The 25,377-nt window shown below is 34.1% G+C and overlaps 3 protein-coding genes and 1 long non-coding RNA gene across 6 annotated transcripts; 3 read left to right on the top strand and 1 right to left on the bottom strand.

The window, feature by feature from the left end:
• The first annotated feature begins 971 nt into the window (after positions 1-971).
• Positions 972-2,594, top strand: LOC130742722 (uncharacterized). The gene is made up of 4 exons (XR_009021252.1): positions 972-1,121; positions 1,396-1,473; positions 2,095-2,153; positions 2,247-2,594. It is a non-coding gene; the product is annotated as an uncharacterized LOC130742722 (long non-coding RNA).
• A 126-nt stretch (positions 2,595-2,720) lies between these two features.
• On the top strand, positions 2,721-9,397 carry LOC130742690 (transcription factor GTE9-like). Of its 2 annotated transcripts, XM_057594792.1 has the most exons (4): positions 2,721-3,539; positions 4,695-4,774; positions 6,984-7,069; positions 7,926-9,397. In XM_057594792.1, exon 4 carries the CDS (start codon positions 8,197-8,199, stop codon positions 9,187-9,189), a length of 993 nt encoding a protein of 330 aa, XP_057450775.1. In that variant the 5' UTR covers positions 2,721-3,539; positions 4,695-4,774; positions 6,984-7,069; positions 7,926-8,196; the 3' UTR covers positions 9,190-9,397. The 2 variants fall into 2 exon arrangements, with proteins under 2 accessions (XP_057450775.1, XP_057450774.1); XM_057594791.1 differs by lacking the exon at positions 2,721-3,539 and having other exon boundaries at positions 4,111-4,774.
• A 4,114-nt stretch (positions 9,398-13,511) lies between these two features.
• Positions 13,512-16,186, bottom strand: LOC130709559 (transcription factor HY5-like). Its single transcript, XM_057558946.1, has 4 exons — positions 15,865-16,186; positions 15,402-15,597; positions 14,201-14,357; positions 13,512-13,751 (listed from the first exon to the last, which is right to left on the bottom strand). Exons 1-4 carry the CDS (start codon positions 15,998-16,000, stop codon positions 13,674-13,676), a joined length of 567 nt encoding a protein of 188 aa, XP_057414929.1. The 5' UTR covers positions 16,001-16,186; the 3' UTR covers positions 13,512-13,673.
• A 2,463-nt stretch (positions 16,187-18,649) lies between these two features.
• Positions 18,650-24,890, top strand: LOC130749292 (probable LRR receptor-like serine/threonine-protein kinase At5g48740). 2 transcript variants are annotated; one of them, XM_057602628.1, is made up of 16 exons: positions 18,650-18,853; positions 19,193-19,733; positions 20,046-20,497; positions 20,935-21,052; positions 21,142-21,210; positions 21,308-21,376; positions 21,449-21,517; positions 21,749-21,820; positions 22,039-22,107; positions 22,173-22,408; positions 22,490-22,695; positions 23,117-23,243; positions 23,353-23,421; positions 23,671-23,860; positions 23,951-24,083; positions 24,322-24,890. In XM_057602628.1, exons 1-16 carry the CDS (start codon positions 18,775-18,777, stop codon positions 24,538-24,540), a joined length of 2,718 nt encoding a protein of 905 aa, XP_057458611.1. In that variant the 5' UTR covers positions 18,650-18,774; the 3' UTR covers positions 24,541-24,890. The 2 variants fall into 2 exon arrangements, with proteins under 2 accessions (XP_057458611.1, XP_057458612.1); XM_057602629.1 differs by having other exon boundaries at positions 19,262-19,733.
• The last annotated feature ends 487 nt before the right edge of the window (positions 24,891-25,377 follow it).

A 25,377-nucleotide genomic window follows, 5' to 3' on the forward strand; every position in this document is an offset into this window, starting at 1 on the left:
GTGATCATTGGAAAATTTCAAAGAGTACACAAACACTTGCTCAAGGTAAAAAGAGTGGTACATTTTATAAGACAACAATAACATGTGATTTGATTGTAGGTGCAACACATGAAAGCCCCAATCTACGTCACCAAAGATTAGGTCATATGAATGAGAAAGAGACTTTTGACATTAAGAATCCCGCCTATAAATAGGATGTATGACGTTGTAATCTTGGTTCACAAACTGATGCTCGAAAAACTTGATGTATACTTAATAGGTCAAAACAAACATGACTAAACAACAAATTTTGTTCCGAAATTTTGTTCTGAACGCATCAAATTCGTCTGCGGTTCGATCAGCAAGAAGCGGAAAATTGATAGCATGACTTGAGGTTGAGGGGATGGTCCTATCAAGAGATTGCTGGAAACTCTCGAACCTCCGATCTTTCTCGTCTTTGTTAGGGTATTTTTTTCCATATATATCGCACCAGATTTCGAAAGCTTCTCTAGGGGTTAAATCAATTGCGGAATCAGTGTTGTCTTCTTCAACTTTCAATTTCTTTACCGGTGGAGCAAAATCCTTCGAATCGTGGTCTGGAATTAGAGACGCGGAGGCGCCAGGCATCGAGGAGAGGGTAGGGTTGAGAAAAGAGAGGAGAGGAAGAATGGAATGTTCAATGCATATTTACATTCAATAATGTTTATTAATGACCATTGACGTGACACTCTTTTCACATTTTTTTTTGTTATAGGCGAGGCCCGGTGAGGACTAAACACTCTTTTCACTGAGATCAAGACATTCAAACGTTTTTTAATTTCGATTTTACATTTTATTGAGCCTCTAAAATATAAATGATAATTAATTAATTAATTATTTTTTTGAGAAATAGTTAACTGTAACTGTGGTCCCATTAGAAACCGGTTTTCGTGAAAAACTCTTTTCCCTTTCAAAATCGCGCGCGCCCACTCTATCCTCACTCACTCACTCGCAGCAGAACTCGAACTTGTGAACACTGAAATCCCTAGTTCCTCTTCACTTTCCTTCGTCGTCGCAACTCGCAACCCACTCGTTCTCTGTAGAATCGTTTACAATGGAAACCAATTGGGACTTTTGCCATTGTTCATCCATCCATTCCACAGGTACTTCACTCATGATGAATTCAAACACTAACATTTTGTCATCTTGATTTGAAAACATGATCAATTTTTTGTGATTAAACTAGATCTAACAAATCTGCTTTTGGATCATGAGTTCAAATCACTGATTCGGAAACACTTCTGGATTATATGTCAGTTTGCTAGCTTCAATTAATCAAAAACACTTCTCCGATGAACTTCGCATTGTAGCGTTTTGTTTTGTTTTGTATTGTTTTGTTGTGTTGTGAGCTTTTGCTTTTGGTGAATGGAACTGTAGGAAGTGATTACGGCGAAGGATTAGGCTGGCGGCGCAGGTGGATGTGTGCTCAATCGATAGTCACCGCCGCGGTTCCTCGTAAGTGCTTATGTGTTAGGTTGTTTGTATTAGCTTTACTATCTGTTCACACAGAAAAAAGTTTGTTGTAATTAAAATGCAGCTAGGATTTTTTTAATTTTTTTTGAAGTTTTAATAAGTGCAAATGTATTTTTGTGTAAAAATCAAGCTGAACCCCTAACACGCAAAGCGTGTGGATTGTGTTGCGGTTTTTACATTGTTTTAATCCTCTGCCGTCGGTTCAGGGGAATTAGCAATGAGGAGAAAATACATCTGAGGTGAGGCAGAAGTTGTTGATGCAATTGAGACAAGAGAATTTGCTATGCATTTATATGTCAGTTAGCTTCAATTATATAGACACTTCTTTCAAAACCAAGTTATTGATTGTTTTCATATACTTTAAGTAATTAATTGATTGTGTCTACTCATACAGGATTTGCTCTGGTGATTGTATATCATATTTGTTTGTAGAAGATGTATATGGAAGGAAACTTCATTAATGTGGCTCTGATTTTCTAATCTTGTATATTGTTCAAAACTATCTAATATGAATATATTCACATCAAAGTTTTACACCTCATTTTTTAGTCATTTTTTTTGTATTTCAGTTTTGACTTTCCTTAAAAATTTATTGATTAACAGTGTAAACGAGTAGAGTCCAAGGTTTCTATCGATAGCGCGTGTGGTTCATCAAATTCCTGGTATAACCCCCTATTCCACGTAGATATCTAGTCCTTAATCAATTAGTGGTTACTAATTTTACAATGCGAATTTTACAAGATTAGAGATTTCAGGCTGCTCTGAAGGTTGCAAGAGGGGATGCCCCGTCTTCGCAATGTGGATCAGAAGCTCAGACAACAAAAGGCCCTTTAGCAACTTGGTGTCATGGACAAGGTTGGAAGCCTATTCAGGTAAGAATTTCATTTTGCTTTTCAGTTTTAAGTTCCGTGGACTGAATGCTACACATGTCTTAATTCAGTTTATATGTTCAGGACTGGATGTGTATCTTCTTCTGTTTCTCTATCATCTGCTACTTGTAATTGTCGTTATGAGTTTCAGATTTCAAAATAACTTGGGTGTAAAAAAATCCACTGGCTTATGACATTACTGCTGCTTGTAGTGGATTAAGAGGATAAAGGAAAAATTAAAAGATAAAAATTCCTCTTTGCAAGTTTTGCTTCATTTCAATATTAGAGGAAGAGAATATAATCTATGACTTATCCTTAGTTATTTCTTAATTTAATTCCTTGCATATATGGTTCTAGTAATTAACTTCTTACTCGATCTACCATCTGTGTCATGTTTTGGTTTCTATTAACCAAAACAGAATGTTTTTAATTATTACAGTGTACCAATGCATCAGTTATTTTATGGTTTTTTGAACTGTTCATTACTGCGAATAACAGATAGGAGTGACTGTGATATATAGGACTCAGTGTAGTTCTCTTTTTTCTTTTGGAATCGTGTTGATTTTTTTTTGACTTCCTGAAATTGTCAGTAGTATTTATACGGAAGTTATGACGTCAAAGTTTATACACTTCACTCCTTTTAAATAGTTTGGTGTGCAAATTCAGTACACATATACCCAAGGCGAATGGCAGTCTCTATAGATATTATTCACAGACACAATTATCAGTGGAACTCACTTAATAACTGGTCACATTAGAGATATGAACCAGCTATTTTGTTGATATGGGTTTGTAAAACCTCCCACATGGGAAAATTGTTTACCTTTGTTAGTGTGAATGAATGCAAGGGCTGGATTTCATGATTTAAGGGTAAAAATAGAACAGTGAAATTTGACACTAGAAGATATGAAGTTATGAACAGAACTTAAATTATCTGAAACCTACTGCAAGTTCTGCATTTGGAAGCTCAACGACTATGGAAGACATCTTCATTGAAGTCGGCGTTATGTTCTTCGCAGCTTCAACGGCCTCTTCATTTTTTAAGATAACTTCCAAATCATTCTCTCTTAATCTGCTCTCTTCGATTTACTCAGGCTCTTACATTTTTCTTCATTTTTGTTATGGGAAAAAGAGCTCAGAAGAAGATATTCCTGAAATCTCTCTTTGGTTTCACTTCAGGTAGTCTCATTTCCTATCTAATTCCAATTTCTCTTTTCCGTGTGATATCTTTTAAAGCAGTTTGTATAAAATGTTTGGAATTTATTTCCTTTTTTTGTGCATTTGGGAAAGGGTGTTGCTCTATTTTGACTGAAAATGCTAATCAATTAGATAAAAAAAACATTCTGTGTTGCTTTGCTGCAAAATATGACAAGGAAAATAGCTCAGATGTTCATATTGTTTGGAGAATGAGGATCAGAAAACTATATCTTGGTTTTTCTGGTGTTACTTAGATTCCTGTATTAATAAGTGTTTGATAGGGTAGTTAGAGTGATTTTGAATGAGTTTCTCTGGCATATAGTCTTGAAGAAAGAGAGAATCTGGGTTTGATTGCAACATATAGTCTTTTTCACTTCTATACTAATAATATGGGTTCCTTTTAAGTTTAATTTTCTCCCTGTTTCTCTTTTTGGTTTAGAAATCATTTGGGAATAAAGTGTCTCTCTCTTAATATATATATATACATATATATTTTCTTTAAGTGTGAGTATTTTCCATTTCATCTCTGCCTAGAGCTTGTTCTAATATTGGTATAATTTGAATATTAGCTGAGGCGAAGGCATTTCCTCTATGTTTACTTTTGAGAAGGCATTTTATTACATTCAGCTAGTTCTGTTCTTAAGTCAATACACCTTCCAAGTTAATCTATGTATGCAACTCTCTTAGGTAACAATGCTAAACCTGATTATCAATCTCTAAAACCAAGTAAGTTTGTCAGTTTCTCTATCTTGTGCATGCATATTGCTGCCTGACATTTTTAACATTGATAATGTGCAGTACAAATTGTCAGACTTGAAAATTCTTAAAAGAAATCCTTTTTTCGAGGGGTGAGGTAATCTTTTGTCAAGGGTACAATTAATGAGTAGATGGGCAGAAAAATGATCAATAATTGGATTTGTAGCTAGCTGTTAGAATTTGTGCTTGAAACGGGGAGGAGCACATAATCACCATCACAGTCACATATCAATCATTTGGTTTTGTCTTCATCATTCTCTTAATTTCTGTTTACAATTAGAGGATAGATATATGTGAGTGAAATTGATTACACAGAGTATCAATCATTTGGTTCCGTCTCCTTTTTTCACTTGTGTGTTTTTGTCTTGTTTTCTAATTCAGCCAATGCTTACATATAAGGAGCTACTTCAAAGCTTGGAAGAGCAATTGCACATCTGTTTTCCAAAAGAAAGTCAGTTTTGGTAATTTTTCTTGCAGTTCCCCCTTTTCACTGTTTTGACTAGCTTCTTTTTCTCATTGCCCTTCTTAGAAGAATGGACCATAGTTGTAGATAACGGTTTTACTATTCAAGTATTGTTTGTGCCTGCACAATCATATAAATGGTCATTTAAGTTCACACTTCAAAGTTAGATAAAGTTACATTACATGTAAGTTATTCACATAAAAGTTGCAGAGACCCCAGGCGGTTTACTTTCCAAACTTGACAAATGCAGAAGTTTGTGAATAAGTAATTTAAGTTGCAAAGCCTAACCTTGAGCCATCAAACTTAGCTTTGCAGAAAGCTTAAACTGCTGAGAGCACAAAAGCCACCAGAACAAGAATAAATACTGTCATGAACAAGGCCTCTAGTGTAAGATGTAACATTGTGCCATCTTATGCAATGCCTCTTTTCTATAACATTGGCTACTAATCTTGAATGGAGGTTATTATAACATTGAAGGTTCAAATTGGAATATTCGATTTCATTTATATAGAAGTGGTAGGACAAAATATGATTTTTACGGATCTTAAATGCAATTCCTTAAAAAACTTAATTTCTTATGGGGTCATATGTTATTTGTGATTGTTTTTAATAAATTGATGGGTCCTTACTAAAGAAGGGTATCAAAAAGGGAAAACAAAGAGGGAAAGGGATAAATATCAATTAACTGGAAGTTTCTTTGGTGGAATTGCTGCAAGTTTCAATTATTGTAAATTTTGCTGGTTCGATGCTCTAATTTCTGGTGGCTGTGGCCTTTACTTTGGAGTCTTGTGCGGTTTTCACAAATTTTAGCTGAAGTTGGTCAACTGAACATTTTTTTTCCTTGTCTTCAAGTTAGATAGGCTATTTATAACTGTTGCTGTATCTTGCTCTTTTTATTTTGCACTTGTGTTAGCTTGTTTTGCTGTGTCTTTGTCTAGACTCTCTTTTTATTAGTCTCAATAAGTACATCTTGTGCTTGGGTCTTTGATGGAGTCTAATTGTGTACATTTAATCACAATCTTTACCTCATTGTAATTGAATTGTTTCCAAAAGTGTTTGTTGAGAATTTTATCTTTGTTAGTGAAATTGAGTTCAATGATGAGAAAATAGTTAGCGCCATTTGCAACAGTTAGGTTCGACATATGCATAATCTGTCAAGTTGATCCAATATTAGCATAATTGTGAGCATTAGGCCAAGTCTTTTACTTTGAAATCCCCAAGTCCAATAGAATATTTAACACGTTCTAACACATATAACAGAAACATTAGGCAAGACTTATCTGTTTCAGCTTGATGATCATAAGGTTTTATAGGATGTTCTGTTTACACTTTTGACTTGGCCTACTGTTGAATTTTTTTAATCATTTTTTATGTTCTTTGAAACATTTTGGGTTTTTTAAGAAAGTGGCCCTGGATTTTCTTACTAGTCCACTTTGCAAAGGGGGGGGGAAGTTGGTAGTGTTAACATTTAGCTTATTGTTTCTGGTAAAAGCAGTGAAAATGTTTACTGTTCAAGGACTTCTTTTTCTGAGATCTTCTACATGTTATTGTCTACTTAATCTGAAAGGTGTCCCATTGTTGTCCTTCTTAGAGTATTGTCTTAACTCTTAAGTTGCAGTTGTGGTCGCGGTTGTATGACCGATGGGTCTTCTCTCTGGAACTGATGCAGATGTGGTGGTAATTGCAACCAAGATGGTTTTTTATGGACGCATTACATGATTTCAAACTATAGTACTGCTGGAACCAAGTGTGCAATGAACATAAATTTTTATGTGGTTAGATCATATAGACAACCATAGACTATACCTATAAAGATCTTTTTTTTTTTGAAAGTATACCTATAAAGATCTTAAGCCTTGAGCTAAGGTATATGTAGTTTAAAGTACAATCTTAATTAGCATGGGCTAGGTCGGTGTTTTATGTTAATTTTCTTTTGCTATCTTTGCCTGAATGAGGAGGGTCTGATAGTAGCACTAGGGAGGTTGCTTGAGTTGTCTTGGACTTGAACGAACCTCAAAGTCAAAGTGATAAGGGATTGCAGTAGCTAGCTTCAATTAATTTTTTGGAAAATTGTAAAATTTTTGAATTGATTTATTCAATTAGGCATTTGCATCTATTAAAACGGTTCTTTCATTTTGTAATTACTTTTTTGCTTCTTTTTATTTATTTGTAAATTAACATGTATCCATGCTTACATTACATTGCAGGTTATTGAATTTTCCCATGAAATGTTTTCCCAAACAAAGTATCCATGCTCACATTGCTGATATTATTGTTGAGCTACACATGAAAGGTATCATTTCTAGCAATCAATTCCTCTTATTCTTGATTCTCTCTTAATTGCTGAGAAAATGATTTTGAATTGAATCTAGGGATGATGTATATCAGTATATGGGTACGGGTGGGTATGAATGGTATATACCCACCTCCCAAAAATATAACTGCTCCATACTCACGTCAATGTGAATATCTATTAAATGAGTTTTAAATAGATTTCATAATATCTGTGTGTATCCAAGGTACTCATGAATATGTTTCACAGATATTTATTAAAATGAAAAATATAATAAAATAATTAAAAGTGAATTTAAGAAGAAAAAAAATCGGGGTTGGCAACCCCTCACATGAGCTCTATCCCGATGGGGACTAAAATCGGGGTAATTTTGCAACTTTACTCTGGGGAGAGACTAAAATTAAACATTGCCCATTATAAGAGAACAAAAACATAATTAATCTTTTTTTTTTTAATTTTCACGTAAAATCAATTTTTTTATAAAAGAGTAATTAAGTTTTCTTATTATAAATATTTCAATATTTGTTACCAAAAAAATTTCAATATTTAAATTTCGTAAATGAAAAACAGTCATTAATTCATCAAAATATTATTACTTTTTTTTTAAAAAATAATAATAATCAAATTTGTTACTTTAAATGACAAATAATCATTAATTTATCAAAATAAATGAAAGAAATTTAATTACTTAATACAAATATTTTCAATTGAAAAAAAAGTTCAATTACCTTACCCGAAACATAAGAATTTAGAAATTCGTCAAATTGAATTGATTGAATTAAAATCCTCAAGCATTTTAAATTCTTCATTTCTCAATATTTTTTTTAATCTAAATGAAAACTCACTTGTTAACTAGCCAACAGAAAACAAGACGTGTCAATGGAGAAACCCTAGGCGCGCTTTGGCGCGTGAGGAGGCAGCGGCCAACGGTAGCAAAATCTGTGAAGATACATTTTTTTTATAAGTCAATCTGTAAAGATATGATTACATTAACCGAACAAAAGAAACATTATTAACTGAGTTCATTCGATGTAACTTTCTTAACTGAGACACTGAGTTCATTCGTGAGACTTGCGTGAGAAGACAACGTTGTTCCTTCGATTTCGATCAAGATTAGGATTTGTTGCATGCTGCCGCTAGCAATGGCAGACAAATGCAAATCCAAGAGGGTTTATTCCTATGCTCTGTTGTTCGCGATCAACTCCGCCACCAAGGCGAAAACAACCACCGTGGTGCCCACTCAAGAAACCACCGCCGCCGTCAAGGGACCTGCAAGAACAGTGGAAACCATCGATCCTCTCAAGAAGAAGCAATGTTTTGTTGCTCTACAGAGGCTAATGGAACACCGTGGTGGGCGGGCTTTCAGGAATGGAAAGGGTTTTGCGGCAGATTGCCATCTTTCATCCAAGCCGTTGATGGATTTTGAGACGGTGAAGCACAAACTGGACAAGGGTTTGTACGCAAGCCCTGATCAGTTTGCTGGTGATCTCAGAATCTTGTTTTGTAATGCCATGGTTTACTATCCTCCCAACCATGAAATTCACCGAATTGCAGATAAATTGAGTGATTTTTTTGAGTTCAAGTGGAAGTCTATGGAGAATCTCTGGGCAGCTGAGACTGAGAGAGAAAAGGAGAGAGAAAAGGCAGAGCAAGAAAAACCAAAACGGAAGCCATTGCAAACCGTTGTCGTCGCCAGAGATCGTGGTGGAAGGAAAAGGAAATTATCAAACGAAAAGGAGGAAAGGGAAGATGCTAGAATGAGGGTACAAAAGATGAGGAGAACCGTTTTTCTTGATGAAAATTTGAACTCTTTTAAGGAGCTAGAGAAGCTGTGCGGCTATTCACTCGCTGATTTCCGAATTTCCAATGCACTGATGGAAGATATTGGTCTAATTCTAAAACCAGAACGGGAGCCTTTTCAGAACCGCTTATTTGGCTTGCGAAGAAAGAAGGAAAGAGAAGCTGCTAGAATGAAGGTACAACAAATGAAGAGAACAGTTTTTCTTGATGACAATTTGAACTCTTTTCAAGAATTAGAGAAGTTGTGTGGTTATTCACTCGCCGATTGCAGAATCTCCAATGCACTGATGGAAGATGTTGGTCTCGTTCTAAAACCCTAGCTAGTATCTCACGGAGAAGATTTGGAAGAGTAGGTAGGAGTTTTTGAATAGAGAGATTCCTTTGTAGTTATCTTAGGAAATTGTAAATTCATTTGTTTGATGGAATCAAATTGTGTACAATCTGAACCTCATTGTAATTTGTCAATTTGAAGTCAATTAATTGCTACATTACCTCTGCCATTTAGGCAGAGTTTGTCACAAATCTGAGTTTTATATTATAGCATGACTATTATAAATTTGGGTCAATTCTATTAAATGCTACATTCTCTCTGGTAATGATATCATGAGAGGGCATTATAGTGTCTTTTGATCCATATAACCAACACACGTAGTGGGAAAGACTTTGGTCGGTCACATGTAATTCCGATCTCGGAATTACCTTGATAGGAATTACCTTTTGAAAAGTAGGTTAACTGTAGGAGATCAAAACTTACCTTGCTTTTGATTTCCCTTTATTCAAATATACTTGAAAAAATTGTCTTGTTCTCTCTTTATGACAGTGTATTCTTCCCTGTCCAATATTTTTTAGTCTCTTTTACAGATTGTACATGAGGTACAGTATATACATTTTGTAATATGCATGATCATTCCCTTCTTGTGAGACATAAGCATGAGAAGAACTTTTTTAATAAACTCTGCTCTAGTTCTAGACGGCTCTTATCAGATTGATGGTTAGGAAATATCACTTTTAGATAAAATTTGATTGTTATTCTTTAACATCTTGCAAATTAAAGATTGCCATATATTACCAATCTGAAATTCAGGAAAAGGTGCTTTAGGTTCCACCCTTCATTGGAGTGAATGTTTTGAAAATGAAAAAGAATGACACTTGTTCAGGGCTGACATATCAAGTTTAAAATATTTCATAATTTAGAGCTTAGACACTGAGACCAATTCCTTTTTTTCTTCCTCGGAAAACAAAATGGATCACTGATGTGTTTGCATTTTTAGTCTTTTCAACTTCAAGTGCAGGTTTAAGGAAACAAGTGTTATATGAAAGCGCTGACAATCCAAGGGCTTCTGTATCTTCAATTCAAACATTATAAGCTGCAGGAAGCATTGGTATTTATCATATAAAAGTCTCTGACTCTGTATTTTTTGTTGTATTCACAATTTCTATGTCTCATCTCCTTATATAGTCTTATCCTATCTTATTCATTGAAGTTTCTGACTTCATATGCACGCGGAATGTCTTTTTATTAGTTGCATTCATCAGGGAGCAATCGTTTGCTGAGTTTTGTAAGTCCTGGAATAAAATTGGTATGTTGTTAGTTTCTACTAGAGCATGTGATTTTATTGATCGAGTCAGTAGACAGTTTTGTAAATGGTAATGGTAGAAAAAGGGAGAGAAAATGTCCTTTTTAAAAAGCATCTGAAAAGTAATATGAATGATATGCAGGCTTGTTTCATAAATTATGAAACTCTCCCCATTTCCCTTTCTTTCTCCATCCTCCCCCCTTACATCTTTTCATAAGTTATTGTCAACAGAAGCAAATAAGTCTGGTTGTAGTATCATTACTGGCTTCTGATGTGGTCTAGGCTTAGCTATTGTTTCCATGTAGTCACCATGTTTGGCTTGAACTTTTGCTGTAAGTGAATTTGATGAACAAGAAATACAGAACAGTCCCTCTTATATCTAGCTTTATTGATTCAGTTTTCTTTAGGAAGGATCTTAGTGTCAGTTGTTTTAGCTTGTATGTTTGTGCATATGATGTTCCCAAAATTATATGCCACTGTTGAAATATAATGAATGCCTCAGCAATTGAAACATGGCTAAATAACAAGTTCTTGTCTACAGTTGTTGTTAGTCTCTATGTTCATGTCATTTTAGTAATATGCTCTACAGTCTAGATATGAAGGCATGTGGATTCATTAGGAACTTTCTAAGAACACATTAGTATCTTTGCTCTGCTAAGTTTTGTGTTTCATTTTTTAATCTATTTCTTTGCACATCTTAAGTCGGTTTCAGTTTTTCATGTTATCTGTTTCAATTTAGCTTGTAGTAAAGTGGCTTCTTTTAACATTATATCAGGCTTGCATGAGAATCAGCCGGAGGCAGTTTGTAAGGAGGAAGTTCTTGGAAGGCTATACCTGCATAAGGTGCTTGGATTGTTCTGTGTCATGCCACTGTTCTATCTAGTACTTCATTCGTGTTTGACTGATCATGGTGCTAAGTTATTGAGTTTGGCATGACAGAAATTTGTATTTTGGACAAAGGTGATAGACAATGATCAATTTTATTGGTGGGAGTTCTAGGATTGAAGTTTTCGCCAGTTTTTATTATTGATACAAGCTTTTCAAGGTTTGTTAGAATATAATTGGATTATCAAAGCTTTATGATTTCCTCTTTCTCTTAGACCGGCAATCAGTTTTCTTTGATCTAGGAAATTGATATTAGATATTTATTTCTTATTTTTACACTGCTAGTGCTAGATATTTCTAGTAAAGGTTTTCTGGCTTTTTACTCTTTTTGGTGAATATTAGATTGGTCCAGAGAGATTTCTCATGTCTTATTAGAGAGATATTTGGAAAGGCGAGATTCTGGTTGTGTGCCACTTACGCGTTCTTATTTTGCAGAAATTTCCACAGGAACTGATAGCTATTTTTGTACATCTTTTAATTACATCTCAAACTTACAGATTTTTCATCTTATTAATTAATTCTGGAAATTGAATCCATTAGAAGAGGGGAAACAATGGCAGAGAAATCGAAGTCAGCACAAGGAGGCATCACACTATTTTCTCCTTACAAGATGGCAAACTTCAACCTCTCTCACATGTCTCACATTCATTTTTCTCTTTGTCTTTTGTATCACATTCTTGCTTTGGTAATCAGTGCTTTTCATTTTTATAATTCAGTTTTTTTCTTAATTAGATCAGTTGACTCTACCCACAAAAATAATGGTGTGAATTCCCATTTGAATTGTATAATTCCTTTTTACCATTCAAGGTTTTTCCAGTTATGTAAATGCTTCTTGTTTCTCTTCATTTGCAGGAGGTAGATTTAGAAGAATTTAGAGAAAGTGGTGGCTGAGTTTGATGGCTTGGAAGGATTTGGTGGCCACGTCCGCAAGTACTGGTTGTTGGGTGTGGAAATTAGTTTAAGAGAACCCTGAATTTGGAGTTGTTCAAATCGTAATATAATTTCATATTTATGGTCCGAAGAAAAATCTCTCTAAAAAAATAAAATTAATTGAATTAGAGTGTTTTTTTTTTGCAAAGGAATTAGAGTGTTGTTTTTTAGAAAAGGAAGATCGTGCATTTTTCTAAACACAACGCGCTTTCACAAATTTTATCATTTTGTGAATTTCTGGAAGACCAACAACCATATTCTTTTGTTTTAATAACTTCAAACCTTTGGCATTCAAACGACTTGAACTTTCACATTTGAAGGTAGCATATTCGAGGGACTTAATATTGAGAGGAAAATAATTATTATGAGTATGGATCACAACAACAATTTGTCCTCCATAATTTTTTTTTTATAAAAAATCTCATATTTTGATCATAAAAAATTAGCTTATGACCTTTCATCTTGATCGGTCCAATACTCAAGATTTTGAGAAAAATTAAGCGAGTAATAAACATTATTAATGAATTTTTTGTTACCTTCACTTGTGTGGATTGCTATGAAACATTTTCCTTCAATTTACATTTTTTCCCATCACCAAGAACCACAAACGAGAAATTTTCAACAAAATCTACAAATACTTTATGGTTTCCGATTATATGATTTATGCAACCATTATTTAAATATCATTTCTCATCAGATTTTACATTATTACTTACAGACAAAAATAATTTTATTTGTTTCATCTTCTGCTTTTTTTTTTTTGGTCAAAGTTTCATCTTCTGCTATATAGCTTTTTTTTCCATCATCATCTTCCCTTTTGGATTTATGTCAATAATCCCTAATGATTAGCACAATCCTCTTTTTTTTGTAGACAAAGGCCTTTTCTTGTATGTCAGTTTTTGGCCCTAATCCATGTGAGCAGTGGGCTAGGTGGTTCAGCCAAATGGACAGATATTTAATACGGCATGCAATCTGAATTCCTGATTGCAAATTTTCATATTGAGCTCAATCATATGGTTTTCGGGTAAATTATAATTAGGATAAACAATTCAAATAAAAATTAGGTGCACTTTTCAATACACTAGCTTGTCTTAAACATATTAGTTTAAGCATAAGTTCTTTAACATTTGATAATTTAAATAACCCTATTTCTCCATTTTTTTGGCACTACCTTATTGTTAAGAAGTAGGAATTTATAGAAACTCCTATATTTTTTACTATAAACGGATAAGCTAGAATAGGCGTAGCAGTAGGGAAAAGAGGGTCCGAAGAACAATATTCACCCAGTAATTAAAGGGATAAGGTTGTCATACAATTTACATTTCTAGTGTCTAGAGTAAAATATAAATTAATGCATCTCTTAAATATGCGCCATATTTGATATTCTGACGCACATTCTATAGCTTGGCTTGTTAGCTTTTACTTAACTGGTCCTGCTTTTGTTCTGTGCTACTGCTTTCATCAACTTTTGGCCTTGCATTCATGAGAACCTGCCAGCAAATTAATAATATTCAATATATATACCTCAATCTGTATTGTAAGTCACAAAAATACACTCCATGCATATTGAAATGAAATACTCAATATATAGGCTAGTACAGATCTAGAAAAACATTTAAGAGAATGATTGAAATCACCTACTCCTTTCGTTTTTTTGGTACATACCTACTCCTTTCTTTAAATAAGCAAAAAATAATTAAATTTTGTATCATATTAATTATTTTTTGACAATATTACTTTTATTTAAGTAGGAGAATGAAATGTCGACACATTAATTATAATCTTTCTCATTTTCACTCTTAAAAACTTGTATTAACATTGCGTTAAAGGTAATTTTGGAAATCATAGAAAATGTCAATGCAGTTTCCCCTTAAGAAAACATAATATTTTGTCATGTTTAAGGGATTTAGAAAGAAAGCACATATGATACCACGCTTACCTTACGCAGCATAGTGTTCTCATTGATCAGAGTTGAGATTTGTTCTTCTAAGACAGCATTTTTATCTTGCAATTCTTTAGCTCTTGATTCCAAGTCATTCACATAAACCTTCTTTCTTTCGCGAGCTTGTTGAGCAGAGACTCTGTTCCTCAACAACCTGTTAATATCATACATTTGTACACTCAGCATTATGGTTTTATAACGACTTTAGATACATAAATGTTAATAATAAATATAGTGACGAAATACAATAACATCATTGTTTATAAAATGTATTAAAATTATCTAGTATGTATCTATGTTTTATTTTATTTTATTACAAGTTATCTTCACGTATGATTACAAATTTTCCCTTCACACTCAAAAATCACATTAACTGAATAAACATTTTTCCACATATTCTTTCTTTGACACATTGTTCAGAAATTAAATTCTCTCTATATCTTTAAGAAGCTCAACTATTTGCCAAAATATACAAATACTTATTGGTAAGGATTTTTTATGCAGAAAAGTTTAATTTGGACGAATTTGACTTTGGTCACTATCACCGGTCAGGACATACCTTACAGAGGTAACAATTGATCATCTACCAAAAAAATTCTCAAATTAGCAGCGGAAAATTAACACAACCTTTTGAGAGAAAGTAATTTATTCTTACCAGGTGAGTGTGAACAAATTTAATTTGGTATGCATCATCCTTTTTCTCTTTTGATATACTCTAGAGAGTGACCGCCTATATATACTTTATTATATATATTTATACATCAATCTACGAAGGATTCTCCTCTATTATATTTTGAAATGCTTAAACAATAAAATAATTGGTTCTTTCGAGCACTCCTCGTTGGTTAAATTGCACACGTTTTTTTTTTCCGGTTATGGATTTGTCATCTATGATATATACCCTGGGTCAAATTTAAGCAAATTTCATTTAAAAATAATAATAACCAAATTCCATCAAGTTAATTAATTGGTTCAAGACATTTCTTTGACAAAGCACACATCATCATTTAACCCAGAAAAAATGTTGCAACAATTCTAAGACCCAAATCTCCTCTTTGACGAAGTTGTTTCAGCCACCATATTGCAAAAACATATGAATAATTAAGCTCATGAAAATATGCAAATTAAACATGTGTGCATTTTCTAAATTCTACGTACATATATATCTCTTGTACCCAAAAACAAAAAATCTACATACCTCTTGAGGCGTCTATGCTCCTTGTCTGCAGGGTTTCTTCCCCGGCGGCGCTTCCCGGAAAAGCCCGTTTGAAATTGAGGATCAGCCACATTACTTTGATTGGGGTTACCATTTGTAAGTGTCAGTGCAGAATGAACACTACTAATTGGCGTGCCTTCCACATCTGGAACTGTGAACATATCTTCATCGCTATCTTCTGTAATGTATTAATTTATAATCATAATCAGCTCACTCTAATTATTTCACCATGAATAATTAAGTCATGTACATAGAATAATAATCTCTCTATTTCATAAAAAATGAGAGGAACACATAATACATTATCATGCATATGATGCAAATATATATATTTTTTAATTTAAAATAAAATTATTCCCTCTAAATTTCATCCAAATATATATGCTGTTAATTAAAAAAAAAAAGAGAAATGGGAAAATGGAGAAACTGATTTTAATTTACCTACCAAGTTTGCTTCTGTGTAGAGTTAAAGGAGGGAAAGTGTTTGTGTGGGTGTTTATGCTGTTCCATGAAGAAGAGGATGAGTTTGCTGCTGCTGCTCCTTCTTTCAGCTGCTGAGGGGTTTTACTTGGAAGAGACATATTATTATCCCTCTCTTTCTCTCTTATCTCTTGTGCTGAAGGGTCTTAATTCTGAGAGGATTCTTGAACAAAGAAAAAAGTGTTGATAGTATTAGTTTTAATTAGTACGTGTGCAACATGGGGCCTTGTTTTGGATTGAACCACTTCATCAGAAACTATGGACGATGAAACATGGGAATGGTCCAAAAAGTTTGGTTCACAAAGGAACACGTTGATGTGCACACAACCGCCCCTTTCATTTATGGAAGGTACACACAAATGACAAATGTGATCTTCTAATTGGTCCCTCCCCACTTATGCTTACGGTGCCGTTTCTAAGTGTTTTCTTGGTGCATTTGATGTGGATTTTACCCGTACACAAAGCAAGTAGCTTGTAAGAATGTTCAATATGTTATTAACATTCACTTGAACACTTTTATTATCAATTATTAGAATTATGGAGACCTAACTCAATCTAAAAGTCAATTCAAGAGTTGAAGATTGATCTACTCTTTATAAATACTTATTTGGTTATATCTCTAACTAATGTGAGACTTCTAACATCAACGAATTATGATTTTTTGCCGTTTAAAGACAAACTGATAAACTGCCACATATTTTAGAGTATGTTTGTTCAAAATTTGAGACACTACTTTACTGTGTTAAAATTGTTTTTATAGGATTTCCTAAAGACAGGGATCAATTTGACCATTAACCCTTAATAATTTTATTGAATATCACCTCTCTTCGTTTAATTTTATTGAAAACTAAAAAGGAACGACATTAAACGTAAGAGATGTGATATTCAATAAAATTATTAAGGGTTAAATGGTTAAATTGGTCCTTGTATTTGTAGCGAGTTTTGAATATAGTCTCTCATTGAAAAACACTAAGCGATATCTCCCTGAACTTTCACACATTTTGGTATTAGTCATTGCCGGAGATCGGAGCTTCAGTGAGACTCCTGTGGCACGCTTACGTGGAAAAAAGAAGAAGGAAAGACGAAGAAGAACATAAGACGAAGAGGAAATATGAAGAACAAAAGAATATCAAAGCTTTGATCTGATTTGGGGATTAAGGATTTAGGCATTTTATGGGGGAAAGTGAAGGGTATTTTGGGTTTTTCTATTTTTTTATATTTTAATTAAGAATCTGACTTGTAATTAATGTAAGTTCAAATACAATTACACTTATGCTTTTTTTTCCGCGTAAGCGTGCCACGAGGAGCCTCGCCAGAGGGCGGAGCTCTAGCAAGGACTAAGACCAAAACGCGTGAAAGTTCAGGGAGATATCACTTAATATTTTTTGAGGAGAGACTAAATTCAAAACTCGCTACAAAGATAAGGACTAATTTAACAATTATCCCAATTATTAAATTTCCGTTTGAAGAAGAGCCTGGGCATTGATTATAGATGGCTTTGTTGGGAAGTTACTTTCCTCACCTCACAGAAATGACATGGTTGATCTTTGTGTAAAGTTCAAAGAAACGCCAGAAAGAATTATCCATTATGATTACTTTGATGGATGCCCCATCTCTTAAGCATCATATGCTTGCGTTCTTTCCATCAAGTGAAATACGTACTAGTCAAAACTTGCACTATAAGCACTTACTTTGGAGACTGCAATGATAATTCAAAATGAAATATCACCTTGTCTCAAATAAATAAATTTTCTGACAATTTCATACAAATTAAATATCATAATTATATTGATTCCCCTTAATACCCTTCAGAAACCTTGATTTTAGCGTGGCCGAGCTAGAGTTGTTGAACTTGGCATGCATACAAACCCCAAGTCTTAAGCGTTTTGCTTAGTGAACTTGTGTGGGATGTGAATGAAGAAAAAAAAAGTAAGAGAGAGAAAATATGAGATATGATAAATGTTAAGAGAAGAGAGATCGAAATAAAAATAGGTAAAAATGAAATGTTTTAAACATGAGGTGTGTATATATCATTGTTGGTACTTGCTTGTGTGGCCATGCAAGAATTGTTAAACTCGGTATGTACACTTTATTTGGTTGTAACCAATTTGTAAGTAATTGAGTTCGAGGAAAGACAAGAAAATGAAGAAATACCCGTGCGAGTAGCTCAATTTAATATTTATTTTTTAGATTATTTTTTTATACGATGTGAAATTAAGGCATTTTACACAAAGTACCAAGCTTTATAAATATATGCATATTTGATTATTGTTAAATTGCATAAACATTACTTAGTTGCTCATTATTGCTCTTTTAAGATTGAATTTATTTCTCCGATCTTGAACTGACTTAAGCGTCGTAGTGTCTTTTGCAAGCATTTTCCTCGCCCCTTGTCGTCCTTAGTGTGGACACTCGACACACGACAATGCTCTTAGCCTAGTACCACCACATCTGGATCAGAGGTATTCTCAACTCATTTTCTAGGAATAACAGATATTATAGAGGTCTTTTTCTTTTTCAGCATTTTCAACAAAGGTAATTGAGTGCCCAATAAACCTACTGGGAATGGTAGTTAGTGGGAATATTAAAATAACGGTAACGATATGTAAAATTTCAATGACTCAGCTAACCTTTAATCATAACATCCCCTGCATACTAATCATATTTCCACTGTGTTCTTTTCCCTTCCTTCAAGTTTTGTTTTGCCTCTGCATTATAGTTTCATTGTTCTTTTTAACAACAACTACTAGTGCTCATTCATGATTGTGGATCAAGTCATTACACAACTCTGATACCAATTTATTTATTGACAGAATTTTCTTATTCTCTTTAGTTAATAAAAAAAGAGAAAGTAGGCATCAGTATTCTTGGCTTCATGGACTTGAGAAATGCATGGGTTGGCTTCTTTCTGTTTTGTAGTTTCTGGTTTATCACTTTCTGTGGACAAGAAGATGGTATGTCTATATTTCTGCATAAAATGTTTTCCCCTTTAACATTACTTTTCATTTGGTTCCTCAGAAATTTAATAAAGTGAAATTAATAGACATGTGTTTAGCTTTGTTGGAATATTTAAATTCGGACATTAGATGGTACAATTTCTCTAATGCAATGCTGGTGTGAAAAAAGTTATTGCTTCTTTACATTTTTTTCAGTAATTAATAAGAATTGTTGAACTTATATTTTACACTAGGCCATTACACTATGATCGATGATTTCATTATTTGAATGACAAAGACATGCCCAAATTTCTTTAGTAAAAGTTCAAAATGGTTCTCATAGAATTTCATGGACAGATTTTCTGAGTCTTTCTTGTGGTGGAAGAACAAGTTTCAGTGATTCATCTAACATTTCATGGATCCCAGACACCACCTACATAACCACAGGGAAGACAACCACCATCACTTATAGTGATGGAACCTCTTCATTGAACATCTCAGCTAGGTTCTTCCCAGATTCCAGAAATCGAAAATGTTACAGAATACCTTTGAACAATGCAACAACTTTGGTTCTTGTCAGAGCAAAATTTGTTTACAAGAACTATGATGGACTTGGACAACCTCCTACATTTTTCGTTTCGATTGGGACAGCTCTAGCTGCTAAAGTAAATCTTACAGAAAATGACCCATGGAGTGAAGAGTTCCTATGGACAGTGAATAAGGATACACTGGCATTTTGTTTAAATGCAATTCCAAATGGTGGTTCACCTGTAATTTCTTCCCTTGAAATCAGACCACTTCCTCAAGGAGCCTACACAAGTGGTATGCAAGATTTTCCAAATAAGCTTCTAAGGAAGAGTTATCGAATTGATTGTGGACACAACAATGATTTCATCCGGTAAGAACCATAGCAATAGCATCCTTATTTTATATTGATAAGTCTCACATTGACTAGAAATATGATTAAAATGGTCCTTATATAGGGTAGAGAAATCCTCACTTTTACACTAGCATTTGAGGTAGAGTTAGTCCTAATCCGAATACGAAGATGGTATTAGAGCCTATATTGATCTGTTTATTTAATACTGTCCGTATATAGGTCATCCACATATATGAACTCCTCCAAATTCCACGCTTCAGATATGCAATTCTAAGATTTTACATTATCAGATTTGGTCATGCTTTGAACCTTTGGTTATGTAAAATACAGGTATCCCTTGGATCCATTTGATAGAATCTGGGATGCTGATAGAAATTTCACGCCCCATCATCTTGCAACTGGGTTTAAGATTCAGCTTAGCTTTGATCAGTTTAGTCTTGTGGAGGAACCACCCGAAGCTATTCTTCAAACTGGGAGAGTTTTGGCGCGAAAAAATATAATGACATATAACCTGCCCCTTGATACATCAGGGGACTACTACATCATCCTCTACTTTGCTGGAATTCTTCCTGTGTTCTCCTCTTTTGATGTCTTAATAAATGGAGATCTAATGAAATCAAACTACACAATAAAGAGCTCAGAAATCAGTGCTTTGTATGTAACAAGAAAAGGACTCAGCAGCTTGAATATAACACTGAAGGGAGTAGATTTTTACCCTCAGATCAATGCATTTGAGGTTTATAAGATGGTTGAAGTTCCACCTGATGCCTCCTCAACCACAGGTAGAAATCCACCTTGCCTTAGTGTGTGTTTAGATCAACATTAGCATAGTTGATTATGGACAGAATTGATTCTAGTATAATTGTGTATAACAAACGTAAGTTAAAATGATGTGACTTCTAATCAGATACATTTAAAAGAAAAGTTGCTTTTGTATGGTAATGTTATGAAGTTGAGTTGTAAAATATCAGATTTGATGATGTTCAGCGAGGGAGCTACTCTCTCTGGATTCTAGCAGAATTGATTCTGGGGCTGAAGTCAGTTCTCCAAAATGACTTCCATATATCTATATTGTCATCCAAAATTGATTCTACTCTATTCGAAATCATAATGAAGTTCCCTATGTGTAACCAAACACACTCTTAGCATACAATTCATTCAAATTTAACTAACTATACTTCATTTCAGTCACTTATTCTTTGTTCAACTTGTGCAACAGTTTCAGCTCTGCAGATTATTCAGCAATCCACTGGATTTGATCTTGGATGGCAAGATGATCCGTGCTCTCCTTCCCCGTGGGTTAGAATTGATTGCGAAGGAAGCCTTGTTACATCATTGTGTGTGAAGTCAACACACTGATCTTTTGCCTGGTCTCAATATAATGCAGTTTATTTCATCAAAAATCTAATAGAATGCCATTTTTCAGGGATCTGTCAGACATTAATTTGAGATCAATCAATCCTACATTCGGTGACTTGTTAGACCTTAAAACATTGTAATTTTATTTCAATTAAATGGACATTATCTATGGGTGTTTCTTCACTTCTTCCATTCAGTTTCTTATGCCCTTCTTCTTCCTTATTAAATATCAGGGATTTGCACAACACGACGCTTTCAGGTGAAATCCAGAATTTGGATAGCTTGCAACATCTTGAGAAACTGTAATGCCTCCAAAGAGAATGAACTTGAACTTTGAATATGCAAAGTGTGCTCATAGCTGCTAAAATTTTCAGGAACCTGAGTTTCAATCAATTGACATCCCTCGGTGTAGATCTGGAGAACATGATTAGCCTTCAAATATTGTGAGTTGCATTTCCTACATGCTTTTAAAATTCAGTGAGTTCAAGGCTCTACCAGGAGAGGAACATGAAGTTTGAAATATGACAAAATAATATTTGTATAGTTGAACCTTTATCCATCTATGTTCTTTTGAATTCATAGTACTGTGTCAGCCTGAATTTACATAAATAAGGTCATATTAATCTTACATTCCCCTTTTCTTCTCCTCTTTTTGTTTATCCCTATATGTGAAGAGACTTGCAGAACAATAGTCTACAGGGAGTAGTGCCTGATAGCTTGGGAGAATTGGAGAACCTTCACTTTCTGTAAGTGAGCATCAGAAAAGTAGCTCTAAAATAATGAGAATTTCTTTCTCTTGCGCTTGGTGCAAGTTTAGATACACGGTAGAAAACCATGATTAACCAAAATTGTGGTTGACAGAAGAAACTTCCCTTAACTTTTTCTTTTGTCGACCATCATTATGGCTCATCTTGATTTTCTATCCTCCAAAATTGAAAAATAACAAATGCTTTCCATTCGGCAGGAATCTGGCAAACAACAAACTACAAGGTCCACTACCACAATCTTTGAATAAAGAAATGTTGGAGATCAGGTATGAATCAATGCATTGGTTTTCTTGGAAAACAACATGAATGTTTATTCATTGATCTTTTGCAGAGCGTATGGGAATCTGTGCTTAACATTTTCCACAGCCACATGTGATGAAGCATCATCCAATCCTTCAATTGAGACACCACAAGTTACTTTAGTTTCTAAGAAGAAACACAATGTACATAGCCATCTAGCAATCATACTAGGAATGGCTGGAGGAGCCACACTAGCCTTTCTCTTAATGTATCTTTCAGTGATGATATACAAGACTAGAAAGCAACATGAAGTTTCACACACAGCAAGTATGTACTCTTTGACATATCATGAATATTACCTATGCAGCTTTTCATGTATTATTACACTGATTTTCTTCTGTGTTTTAGAAGTAGAAATGGATATGAAGAACTGGGGTGCAGCGAAAGTCTTTTCATACAAAGAAATCAAATCAGCTACAAGAAACTTTAAAGAAGTTATAGGAAGGGGCAGTTTTGGATCTGTTTATCTTGGAAAGCTTCCAGATGGAAAATCAGTAGCGGTCAAAGTTCGGTTCGACAAATCCCAGCTTGGTGCTGATTCTTTTATTAATGAGGTTCACCAACTGAACTCCTCTTTCAACGCTCTCTTTATAGCATATTTCGATCAGCTTCTCTTACCTCAGAATGACGGAATCAGTTATGACATCCACAAGCTACTCACATAAGTTAATAATGATTTCTGAGCTGAAACATGTCTGCAGATTTACACACATTAAGTTGTATCACCAATGTTGGCTGCTAATGACAACTTAGAATACCTCTTCAATCTATAGGCATGACTTATCTAGCAAAATAACTCGTTGGTATTAAATCATGTACATTTTATAAAAAGTAGGAGAAAAATGACCCTTCATTAATTATCACAAGCGATTTGAAAGTTTTCCTTAAGTTCTCCAAATTCTGAAAAGACTGATTCTATTACATATATTTTTTTCCTTTCCTACTTTGTAATTTGATATCTACTTTTGTGCTCAGGTCAACCTTTTGTCAACAATCAGGCATCAAAATCTTGTTTCTTTGGAAGGATTCTGTCATGAAGCAAAGCATCAGATATTAGTTTATGAGTACTTGCCTGGTGGATCTCTGGGTGACCACCTCTATGGTACTAATGCTTGAATAAAACTTTCTGTCTTGTATCATACCTTCCAGCAATGCAATCTGTATGAGAGTTCTCTGCATAATGCTGCAATGTTCTTTTCTTTTTCCATTAGGTACAAACAATAAAAAGACTTCCTTAAGTTGGGTTCGGAGGCTGAAAATTGCTGTTGACGCAGCAAAAGGTACAACATTGAATTTTTCATTAATATGATTAAACCAGGTAAAAAACAAAGTGCTATTATTACTATTAGTGGATGATACATGTGGTTCAAACAAAATAATATATCCTCATCTCTTTTTTTCCCTTAAGACTTGCATTCTCATGTCCTAGGAAGTAGGAACCATAACAAGCAATATTATAAGTGGAAATTATTGGAAACTGTTTCATATCAGTCTAATACATCATATAATTTTAATTATTTTCTGGAAAGGATTGGATTATTTGCACAATGGAAGTGAACCACGAATCATACATCGCGATATCAAGTGCAGTAATATCCTTTTAGATGTGGATATGAATGCCAAAGTCTGTGACTTAGGCCTCTCCAAGCAAATAACCCAAGCAGATGCAACTCATGTCACCACTGTTGTCAAGGGAACTGCAGGGTATCTTGATCCAGAGTATGTCCTTAAATTTCATATATTAGTGGGTGGTTCCTTTATATGATAAATACATGATATATATAAATTAAATAATTAATTTCCGTACAGGTATTATTCCTCTCAACAGCTGACAGAGAAAAGTGATGTATATAGCTTTGGAGTTGTTCTTTTGGAACTCATTTGTGGAAGAGAGCCATTGACTCACTCTGGAACTCCTGACTCATTCAATTTGGTGTTATGGGTAATCTAGCATTGCTTTAATTCTACAGAGGATTAGAAACCTAGCTTGTTAAAAATTTATAAATCAATCCAACTTAATAATATGGTCACTCACCCACTCAGAGTTTCAGTTAACAAGTGTTTCATTCTTACCTTAATTGGGAAACAATGCATTGTGTTTGATAACTTTTTCCTCTCAAATTTAACTGAAGTGTAGAATACTGAGGACTTAACAATTTTTTCATAACTATGTATTGCAGGCCAAGCCTTATTTGCAGGCAGGTGCAATTGAGATAGTGGATGAGGACATAAAAGGAACATTTGATCCTTTGAGCATGAAGAAAGCAGCTTCCATTGCTGTAAAGTCAGTGGAGAGAGATGCATCACAGAGGCCATCTATTGCAGAGGTATTAGCTGAGCTAAAGGAAGCCTATAGTCTTCAGCTCAGATTCCTTGAATCTTTTCAAAATGAGAGCTGATTTGCAGTTACAACCACAAACAAGTTTTTAAATTGCGATAGCGGTCACGCTTTTGATTACGTCTCAGTCCTTATTATTGCGGAAGATCACACATAAATACCACTGATGATGAAGAAATTAAGGTTATGACATGATTGTGAAGACCTTCAAAACCTTTGTATTGTGGTTGCAAAGGGCAGTTTAAAACCATGTTCAGTACATATCAAACTAGATTATTTGTGATGTAAAAAAAACTAATTATTTGTCATTGTAGAGAGATAAAGATTTTACCTTATAGTCAGTACAAATTGTTGGTTGAAAGAGAAGAAAGAAAGAAATTAGATGCAACATTTGATTAACTTTACTTATAATTTTCTTATTCAAATGTTGTAATAAACGAACCAAATTATTGAATCCAACAGCTAGTGGCTGTTGATAGAGTTGGATTAGTCAAGAGAAGCAACTCCCATAGAAACAAAAGAAAATAAGCAATTTCCAGCATCTTGAAACACAAGAGGAGGTAGGAATAGAATCACTAAGAGTTGATATCCATTTGCATAATGACTACGAGATATAAAATTGGCAGGCCTAGCACCTAGGAGTTTTATACCCAGTTATATTATTAAAACAAGAATAATCATTTCTTTCCGGTTCATTTTTGAGGTGTGAGGCGGTGAATGAAGAGAGAGATAGGAAGAAAAGAGAGAGAAAGTAAAGATGTGATATATTGATTTGATTGATAGAGAACAGAGAAATAGATATAAAATGAATGTGGAAAATGAGTGGAGGTGTGTATGAATCATAACCCTATGTGAAGTTTGTATACATCTCTCTTCATATGTATTAAATATGTGAGAC

This window comes from Lotus japonicus, chromosome 3, assembly GCF_012489685.1.
Source record: "Lotus japonicus ecotype B-129 chromosome 3, LjGifu_v1.2".
Classification (NCBI taxonomy): Eukaryota; Viridiplantae; Streptophyta; class Magnoliopsida; order Fabales; family Fabaceae; genus Lotus; species Lotus japonicus.